Source organism: Oryza sativa, chromosome 11 (genome assembly GCF_034140825.1).
Source record: "Oryza sativa Japonica Group chromosome 11, ASM3414082v1".
Classification (NCBI taxonomy): Eukaryota; Viridiplantae; Streptophyta; class Magnoliopsida; order Poales; family Poaceae; genus Oryza; species Oryza sativa.
The window spans coordinates 29,339,693-29,350,439 of NC_089045.1; the positions used below are offsets into that span (position 1 = coordinate 29,339,693).

General features: G+C 45.5%; 1 protein-coding gene across 2 annotated transcripts; it reads right to left on the reverse strand.

Annotated features, from left to right (window-relative positions):
• Window positions 1-5,638: 5,638 nt before the first annotated feature.
• Window positions 5,639-10,533, reverse strand: LOC4351115 (ribonucleases P/MRP protein subunit POP1). Of its 2 annotated transcripts, none has more exons than XM_015759829.3 (10): window positions 10,107-10,533; window positions 9,348-9,444; window positions 9,137-9,253; window positions 8,831-9,058; window positions 8,583-8,701; window positions 7,940-8,482; window positions 7,427-7,535; window positions 6,567-7,135; window positions 6,117-6,302; window positions 5,639-6,022 (listed from the first exon to the last, which is right to left on the reverse strand). In XM_015759829.3, exons 1-10 carry the CDS (start codon window positions 10,505-10,507, stop codon window positions 5,821-5,823), a joined length of 2,571 nt encoding a protein of 856 aa, XP_015615315.1. In that variant the 5' UTR covers window positions 10,508-10,533; the 3' UTR covers window positions 5,639-5,820. The 2 variants fall into 2 exon arrangements, with proteins under 2 accessions (XP_015615315.1, XP_066161414.1); XM_066305317.1 differs by having other exon boundaries at window positions 9,137-9,230; window positions 10,107-10,167.
• Window positions 10,534-10,747: the final 214 nt, after the last annotated feature.

Here is a 10,747-nt window from a genome sequence, read left to right on the forward strand (position 1 = left end):
CTCTTTGGCCACGTGGTTGGAGTTTGGATGATGCGGGCATTGGGAGTTCATGATCTTGTCGAAGGTGTTGACGCGCGAACGCTGTCGAGAAGAGTGAGCGGCGGTTGCAACAAGTTCCTCAGGCTTACGCTTGCGGTCCTTATGATTGTTACTTCCACCTCCTCCCGTAGCCGGCGTATTTTTCGGCTTCCAACTGGGACCCGACTGCTTCGATGCGGTGACGGCGTCTTCGGCTTTGGCGTACTCGTTGGCTTTTTCAAACATGAGCTTGACTGTTCTGGGAGGTTTGCGCCCAAATTTGCCGACCAATTCTTCGTGGCGAATCCCTTTGGTGAATGCGGCGATGATGACGTCGTCGGTGATGTCGGAGATCTTGTTACGTTGTTCGGAAAATCGTCGGATATACTCTCGAAGGGATTCTCCGGATTTCTGGATAACGTTGTAAAGATCATATTGTGTGCCAGGACGCTCGAAGGTGCCTTGGAAGTTGGCGATGAAGTGGTCGCGTAATTCAGCCCAAGATCCGATCGTACCACGGGGCAATCCATGGAGCCAAGATCGGGCGGAATCTGCTAAAGCCACCGGTAAATAGTTCGCCATGGCCTTGTTGTCTCCTCCTGCTGCGCGGATTGCGAGACCGTAGACGGTAAGCCACGATTCGGGGTTAGTGGTGCCGTCATACTTCTCTATTCCAGTCGGTTTGAAGCCGGCTGGCCAATCCACTCGACGCAGGTCGTCGGTGAAGGCTGCAACTCCGTCAAGGTCGTCGTCGCGGCGATCCGGCGAGTGATGGTAGCCGCGAGCTGCTCGGCGCTGTATGATTGTGTCGCGAAGATCGATGGGGCGGCGACGAGGTGGTGAGCGAGGTCGTTCCACTCGGCGCTCCCTATGAAGGTCGGGAGGTGAGTGAACAGACCGCTCGTCGTGACCCCTGCTCCTGCGGTTGGATCCCGCGCCGGTGATGCTGAGGCTTGGATGACGGTAGTCGTGAGATCGGAAGTGGGGAACTCGGCTGCCAGTCGGCGTGTGGACGCTTTCGGAGTTAACTGGGACCGAGGCCGCAATCATGGTCTTCGTCTGGTTCAAGATGTTGACGACGTGGTCGGATCGATTGAGCTCGTTTTGGTTGAGTAGGGTGTCGAGAAGGGTGATCGCGGCAACCGCATTCTGTTGAGGGGTGCGGAAAACCGGTGTCCCTTCGACATCTTGTTGGCCGATGAGATCACGCGCTCGGCGCCCTGCTTCCAAAGCTCGCTGACGTCGATCCTCAGCCTCCTTGGCGATCCGCTCACGGTCCTGCTGCTCACGCCGTAGCCGTTCTTGTTCTTGTGCTTGATGCTCCTCCTCCAGTCGGCGACGTTCTTCGGTTTCCCGGGCTTGGCGTTGCTCCTCCGTCTCGTTATTGGCCATGAAAACGCCAAAGTAGAGAGGAGTGTAGTTGTCATCTAGGCTTCCGTCGAAGTCGTCGAAGTCGTCGAAGTCGTCGAAGTCGTGGTAGCGAGAGCTGAACTCATCGTACTCCACGATGTCAGTAGGACGTGAGTCGACGGTGGGAGAGCTGTTGTAGTCATCTAGCTGATCCGTCGAAACCGTGCCGAGTGGTTGGAGGATGACGCCGACTTCCCTGAAGCTAGGCGAAATCGGTGTTGAAGCCGACTTCCGCCTAGGCCTACGGGATGAAGACGCTGTCGTGGTGAAGACGGCCGCTAAATCGTCGGGGAGCTTCATCAGGACTGGCGGGTAAGCCCCATCATCTTGATCTGGTGTCGTTGGAGAAGATGCGATCTCTGCCGAGTGGTTTGAAGCCGACTCGATTGAGATGGTCTTGAAGTAAGTTTCAGCCGCGTTTGGGAATCCAAACGGGACTGAGATCCGGTTCTCTCCCGACTGGTCCGATTCCGAGTCAAGGAGAGAAATCTTGCCGAAGTTGTTGGTGACGAAGTCGAGGCTGCCGAACCGAAACGTCTGCCCGGGTGGGAAGACGAGGTCGTCGATGCCGGAGGAAGGACCCATTGCACTGATCGGCGAAAAGCTTGACGCTACCCCTACCTGGCGCGCCAACTGTCGAAACTAGATTTCGGCAATAATAAAAGGGGGTGGCTATCAAGCTAGGAAAGTGTATGGGTTTGGAGACAAAGGATTTATACAGGTTCAGGCCTTCTTATAAAAGAAGTAATACCCTACTCCTGTCCGGGGATGAATCCGCCGAGTGTATTATTGATTGTGTGATTCGGGAAAAACCAACATATGCCCCTATAGGCGCCCAGACCCCCCTTATATATGGGAAGGAGTCCGAGTTACAAAAGATAACCTATATCCCTTACGGAATATGAAAATATAGGTAAGATACAGTCGTAACCGACTAAGTTTCAGGGTGTTTCCATGATACACAAGTTAAGAAACAAACCCACGATACAAATAAGATATTCTATCTACGTTAGGTATCCTGTACCCAGTTCGAATACCATCGCCGTGTAGATATGGGATACCCATAATCTCCACAATCGGCCATCTGAACGCCTTTCGTGTAGAATCATCGTTTGGCAGCTGAAGATTGCTGGTGCTAGGATCCAGCCAAGAGAAATAAGAAGTTACATGGGATTGAGGGAGCTGGAGTTCCCATTTTTCTAGGCGTTCTTCTTCGTCCTCTTCTGATCTGTTAGATGCATAAACAGGGATGAGCTTCGTCAATTGATATTCTCAGCACTCATCTCATACAGAAGAATACAGTGGGATACAGAAAAAAAAGATCTGAACAAATAGCAGAATCTAGCAAATGAATATATTTAAAACTTAAAAGCCAGAATCAACTTAAGAAATTAGATGATAATCAATCGGACAGCACCATTGATCCAATGTTGTAAAGTCACTTGCAAGTGAACCAAAAAATTTACAGCTAAATGAATAATATACCCTCGTCATGAGGTGCTGAAGAAATAAATTGTGAGTACTGACCTGGTTTTCTGGTTCCAGGCTGAAAGATCTGATGGGAGTGGGGCACAAACAACAGCACCCTCTTCAAAAGAACCTTCCTTAAATGCTCTGATCAGCACCCTTACAAGACATAATCTGTTTACAGAGCATCCTGTTTTCACATTATCACCAGAAACTAGACTGGACTTATCAGTAACTGCTTCCATGACAGATGAACCCAAATACTTCTCATGAAATTCTTTCACATGATGTCTCAACATATGGATGGTTCTTGGCACGAGTAGTTGGAAGGATGTAGGAGCATCTATTTGCGATGATTCTGCATCACCAGAGTTGGAATTTACTGGGAGACTTTCAGATAATGCTGTAGCGACGCTCTTTAAGTCATCTACTTCAAGAGTGCTCACTATGCCATCTCCTTTACGAAAGTTAGCAATGATACAATGCCACAAAGGTGCCACGAAAGTTAGCAATGTTAGTGTGAACGCAAAATATGATCTTGCGGCTAAACCTAAAGTCGGCAAAGAGATATTTTGTTTAGGGCGATCGCTACAGTGATCGATCTCTCATGAACATCCCTGATCGGGGGATAACCGCCATACCCTAGTGTCGGTTCCCCCTGTGTGCAGTGGCTATAAATAGAGATCAATACCTAAGTGTTAAACCTTAAGAGATTTCTCTCGCTACCCGATCAAGCAACCCACTGAAACACAGGGAAGAACCAAGACACGATTCTCTCTGTGCTTCCAAACTAGAAGAGAAGAAAGAAGAACAAAGACAGAGAGATGGGAACTCCAGGAGATCAAGGTATGATCCAATCCCATTTCAATTTGTAGTCCCACTTTGTGCCAAACCGATCCAAAGCAATCCAACAAGCAATGCATACAATGGCCAACGTCAAAGGCAACTGATACGTGGGCGAGAGGCATCCCTGCCAACTTGAGACTTCAGCGGCAACCAACGTAGGCAGTGGCGTCGCTGCTAGTGACAGTGTACGAGCAGCCTGTCGAACTTATCGTAGGAAGCGATGAGCCGATGAGGCTGTCAATTGCCTTTATTGTTGAGAGTCGCTTGCAGGAAGGTAATATCACACAATTGAATGCATTTCAGAGTTAGACTGAAATCCGCATACCTTTTTTTCAACTGCGCATAAGGATTGTGTATCTTTTATATTAAGACTTTAGAAAGTTTGATGACTTTAGTCTTTAGAAAAAACATAGTGATGGCTAAGGAAGACGCGGGACTGGGCATCGGCTGCTGATTCCACGAAGCGCAGTGAGGCGGCCAAGACCGACAGTATCATCAAAATATATGATTCTCTCGCAGATCAAGCGTCGCAACTACGGATGAAGATGGTGAACTTGTAGGCGACGCCCGTCTCCCCTCCGCCCCGGCTGCGTCGACATCCTTCCCATCTTTTGCTAGGAAACTATTCTAAACTATCGAGAGGACGTCATCTTGTTGTTTGCATGTTGCTTAAAAAAGTGTGGGGGAGAGAGAGTGGTATTTTCACATGCGAACTTGTTAAGAGGCTCGCTTAGGAAAATTGATTTTTTTTGCATGCGGTCCTAATGTGCTTGGAGAGCATTTTTTTTTAGGTGAGAGCAGTTATGACGCACCTGCAACCTAAAAAGGTCTCGTCCAGAAAAATTATTTATGCAGCAATGAAAGTTGATTTTAGTACATCGAGTTATTTACTACTTATTATTTCTTTATAAATGTGTATCACATCTACAAATAAATTTTGGATATGCAGCACGGTGCATATCCAAATCTCTACTATTATAAAAATTGAAGATGTTTTTCCTGGTACTTTGATATGTCATCCGTGTATGAGTCGGTTTTAAGTCCGTTCGCTTTTGAAAATACAGATCCGTATTTGACTCGGGTTTTAAGTTCGTTCATTTTTGGAAATACAAAAGTAGTCGTATAAGAAATCTCTTTAAAAAATTCGCATACTAACTTGAGATGATCAGACTTTTAATTATAGCTCATGATTTTCTAGAAAAATATATATCCAAGCGAATTCTCTTAACTAAACCGTATAACAATAATAAAATTAAAATAACCTTCACCCGTTACAACGCATAGTCATTTTTCCTAGTAAAAACTAATTTATCAAAAACAGAAAGAAAAAACAGCTTTTGTTTTCTGAAGGAATACAAGGCTTAATTAGGAGGCCGTCCTATCGATCGGCTGATGACGGCGGCGCCACGAGCGAAGACAGGACCTCATCGGTGGTTTAAGCCGCTGGTGAACCCGGCATTCTTCTCCGGTGAAATGTGGGCCGCCGCCAAGCCCAAGCCCGCGTCCGTGCCACCGGGTTTCTCCACCTTGCCTTCGGGTTTGTTCTTCACGGTGCACTTCGCCGATGCGAGGGGCACGGTGGTGGCGGCGACGGTGAGGAGGATGAGGAGGGCGGCGAGGGTGAGGTTCGCCCTCGTCGGGATCCTTGAAGACATGTTTGGGGTAGGGGGGTGGTGTTTGAAAATCTGCAAGGGAGGAAGCAAGTGAAGGAGATGTATTTGAATAGGGAGGGGAAAGGAGAGGGCTGGCTTTATTTGGCGGGAAATGAGAGGTCAGGTTGTTCCCGGACAATTTTCCCGGCAAAATAGGGGGCAATGCTGGCCGGTGACTTGCAAGTTGCAACCAACACCCCTTCATGCATTTGCCGTGAAGAAAGGAGAGGACACAACCAGACATGTGGGCCCAGACTCCATGTGACAACTGATTTATGAAGGGATAAAAAAGGATTCACATTTTACTGGGGAGTTGGAAGTTTGCCACCCTGTTGCTTCTCACTCCTCGAACATGAATCAGACAGCTGTAAAAGATTCTGAACAAAAAATTACAACATTGATAAATAAGCAGCTTAAGGTTTACAGACTAGAGAAACTTAAGGTCATCCTCTTGCTGCTCCAGGACAATTGTTGCGAGTGCTCGTCGGTATGCCGCTGATCTTGCATTCCTTACAAGGACACAGATGTCTTTGCGCTTCAGACTTTCATGTGTCCTCCATTGCTGCCGCCTCAACACCGCGAGAAGCTTTGCTTCGCAGAAGGCAACTGCAACAGCATCTTGCCCACTACTGTAATATGTAAAGCGGATTGTTCAGTTAAGGTTTATTACTCAGTATTGCATCGTTGGCATATAGTGAGGGAGACTGGGTGAGGCAAGATTACCTTCCATGGACAAAACCCGTCGTGACGAAGCCTATCGGCCATCTGAATGCCTTTCGTGTAGAATCGCCGTTTGGCAGCTGGAGATTGCTGGTGCTAGGATCCAGCCAAGAGAAATAAGAACTTACATGGGATTGAGGGAGCTGGAGTTCCCATTTTTCTAGACATTCTTCTTCCTCCTCTTCTGATCTGTTAGATGTGTGAACAGGGATGAGCTTCTTGAATTGATATTTCCCAGCACTCATCTCATACAGAAGAATGCAGTGGGATACAAAACTAAAATGATTCAAGCCAGAATCAACTTAAGAAATCAGATGACAATCAATCGGACAGCAACATTGATCCAATGTTGTAAAGTATCACTTCAGTTGCATGTGAACTAAAAAATTTACAGCTACATGAATAATATACCCTCATCATGAGGTGCTGAAGAAATAAATTGTGAGTACTGACCTGGTCTTCCGGTTCCAGGCTGAAAGATCTGATGGGAGTGGGGCACAAACAACAGCACCCTCTTCAAAAGAACCTTCCTTAAATGCTCTAATCAGCACCCTTACAAGACATAATCTGTTTATAGAGCATCCCGTTTTCACATTATCACCAGAAACTAGACTGGACTTGCCAGTAACTGCTTCCATGTCAGATGAATTCAAATACTTCTCATCAATTTTTTTCACATACTGTCTCAACACTTGGATGGTTCTTGGCACAAGTAGTTGGAAGGATGTAGGAGCACTTGTTGGTGATGATTCTGCATCACCAGAGTTGGAATTTACTGGGATACTTTCAGATAATACTGTAGCGACGCTCTTTAAGTCATCTTCAAGATTGCTCAGTATGCCATCTCCTTTACGAAAACTAGCAATGACACAATGCCATAAAGGTGGTACAGGAACCCTTGGAGGTCTCATGGAAGAAGGGCGGCAGTTGGTAGCTTTATCGAGAACAGCAGCCTCTTCAGCCATAAATAATGAATAGGCTTTGCTGTCTGGATAATCATAAGGGAAGCATGGCATCTTGAGCTGCAAATAGAGGGATCAGTGTATTGCTATAGAACAAACTTCTCACAATTAACAATAAAACATAAATCAAAGCTGCACAATCCTCAGCTTCCCCAAGGCTGTAATCTTACTGTTACTTTAACTATATCAACTATTTCATACTATTGAATGAATACAGATGGCAATGTTAAACATACTACTGCACCAGGAGGCCAATCACCAATAGTAATAACATAATAAATTTGCAAGGATCTAAGATTACATCATTAGCTTGTTTTCTGGCGCATTCTATCTTTTTATCAATAACAATACCTTTGAGGCTATCCACCGTCTCTCTCTTAAGCCAATAGCATGTGCACCATGAGATACAAGATAAAACCAGAAAGGTTTTACCCAACTCAAAGGTAGAATAACAGACCACCTGTGAAGTCAACAAAAATGAAACAAGATAGCTGCACATCAGGATGATGACATAACAATAGCATGTAGAGAATCCTAGCTTTTAGGAATATTATCGCACAATCCTCTCAAACAAATCATTGCCAGTAAAAAATTATTCACAAATGCACCAGAAAGAAAACAGATCATTGTTAGCCAATGTTCAACAAATAATCAAGCAAAATTAGTGATAACAGATATTGAATAAACTTTTTATAAGAAGCCAAAGCTAAAATAACTTAAACCAATATGAGCATGATACACTGAGGTAGGTCTAGTTCTCATGTTAAGACTTATGATGGTTGCACTTCTATTATGGGACCATATAAGAGCTAACATAAAAGAGCAGGACAGCAAATGTAACATGATTGAGAAAATGGGCCTTACCCTACAGAGATCAGACTGCCTTTTGCATGTTTCAGAAGAATAACAGGACAGGATCGACCAATGGAATCCTTCTCTTGACTTGTTTGTCCTTGATCATTTCCAGAATCAAGGCAGAAAAACTTCATACGTCTGTGGTGTTTCTCCATACAAAGAATTTTCTCATCCACAGGAGGATTTATCTTAAGGCTGGAATCCCACAATTCTCTACAGTCTGAAAGGGCCAAATCGTGATTTCCTGGGTTCAGCCATATCGATGACAAAATATTCCCAATCCCTGATGGTGTCTCATCAGCATTTGGAACTTGGTATTCCTCCATGAGTTGGTTATTCTGGTCCAGGGAAACTGTTTTAGAAGAATCTGTTCCCTCGACTGAATTATCTCTGGGGTCATGGACTATCATGGATAGTATAGCACCAGACTGAAGAATGTCAGCATTATCAAAAACAGATCTTTTCAAAAGATGAGAGCCAGTAGAGCAATACAGAGGATCAGTTGATGTAGTCACATTATTTTTATTAACTAGCTTGGTGGATATACTTGGACTGCATTCATTGAAAAAATATAAATTAGCACAGCTCGACATCATCTTTTTCTCCAGCCAGGAGTGACCACTATAATTTTCTCAGGGAAAGATGAACTTACTTGCTAACTGGCTTCAATATACTCTTAAGAGATTGCATAGCATTGCTTCCCATGACTTCTAATCTTGCCATTTTCCCCTCCAGTGAGCAACAACTGATTGTGTCACCAGATTCTTGCATCTGCAATGTAAGAATGACATTACTGCACATAGACGAACAAATGAAGCAATATTTCTAAACAAATGTTTATCTCAAAGCTCAAAAGCTGGAAGCTACATGTAGCAGAAAAAAAATACAAAGAGGACTAACCTGTTGATGACAAGCGGCTCTTAATGTTTCAAGCCCTTCACTGAGAGCAGAAGGGTGGATCCATATCCATAATTGGCGCCGTAAAGAATTTCTTTCATCAGATATAATTTGAGAATTGGACAAATCTACATCTTCAGTCTCCAATTCACCACCCTCCCTTAAAAATGGACGCCACATGTATGTCACCGGCCCAACAATTTCGAGGTGAGGACACCCAACACGGCAAAGCTGGAAAATACAATTAAGTCACATTTTTCATTCCAAACAATCCTCTACCTATGCTGTCTGTGGTAAATGTATAACTACCATAGCATTCTCATAGCAAACACCTCGCATAACTTGACCATGCAGATGCTTCAAGCCAGGAGTTTTATCTTGAGGAGATGGATGCAGAACCATTCTGACAATCGATAACAGGGAGTCCTACGTCAGTTAGCCAGCAACATAATTAGTTTCTTTAAGTATAAAAGAAATAGGAGATAAGCAAGGCTAAAAAGGAACATAGAGAAACTTGTACCTCTGGACCATCTAGCTCAACTGGAGTGAAGTAGCTAGCATCATGAACAACTGTTCCATTTTTGAGCCACTTCAGAACAGTTCTTGAACCCCTTCCTCTGCATGATAGAATGTGAACTGCATTACTCATTTGAATTTACATATATGATAAACCTTAGCATGAAGGTCATGAAGATAGCGTAAGATAAACTACATGTAAGACATCAACCTCTACATTTTGTACAAGAATTTATTGCACTCTCCTCAAGGTGATGAAACTGATTAAGAATTTATTGCACTTACAAGACGAATGTTGGTATGAAGAACACTAGCTTAATGCTTTCATAATTTGATTGCCCTTCAAATCGGTTTAACTTGCTCTGCTAGAATTCTAGAACTGCCTAAACAGTGGTGCCCATGTTGGACTATGAACAACCAGAACGAGCATATAACTCTTGCCTTTAATCCTTTCTCACTAGAGATGAGCTAGTGGAATACAAACTCACCAAAAAAATTACAAAATGGAAAGCAAGTGGAATGATGGGAATTTCTTCTAGTATAAATGAGCCCCGCCAATGCAATGATTACAACCCAGTGAGCTCATTTCAAGCTTGTAGTACACTCAGATCAAATACAATCTAACACAGAAATTCAGTAAAGTTAATTTAACACAGAAAATTCAGTAACGCTGTACTATTTCCCCTCTCCGTATGAAAGTCAGGTCAGATTATCATCTACTATCAAGGATCTTGTAATCATAAACTGAGGATTCGAGGCGTACCTCCCATGGGCACCGATGGGCAAGACGAATCCCCACCGCCTCTCCATGGAGAACCTCTTGGCGTGCCACAGGTGCGTGCGCAGCCGCCGCGCGCCGTCGCCGGCGGCGGAGAACCCCTCCGCGGTGTTGCCCGCGAGCTCCCGCCGCCGCCTCACCCTCCTCGAGGGCCTTCCCTCCTCCTCCTCCGTACCGTCGGCCGCCTCGGCATCCCGGCTTCGGCGGCGGCGGCGCTTGTTGGAGGGGAGGTGGCCCGTGGTGCGGCGGCGCGCGGAGCGGGGCTGCGTCAAGCGGCCGGCGAGGCGGGCGGATACGGATTCGTGGAGGGAACGGAGCTCGCCGGCTCGAGCCGCCGCGAAGCGCCGCACGTCGAGCTGCCGCGGCGGCGGGGGAACGCCGGCCATCGGAGAGGAATTTTCTTTTTCTTTTTTTTTTTTTGGCTAGCGGGAGAGAGGGTTTTGGAGAGAGATTAAGGGTTTATTATGGACACTTATGCAATTAGCCCCTTCACTGTTAATAAAATTTCATTTTGGCCTCTTTTTCTTAGCAAAATTTTATTCTTTATCATACACGAGTCTAGAGTCTAGATTAGTCGCGCCGGCCGCCACCTCTCTCCCTCTCCCACCACCGCCGTCCCCGCTCCG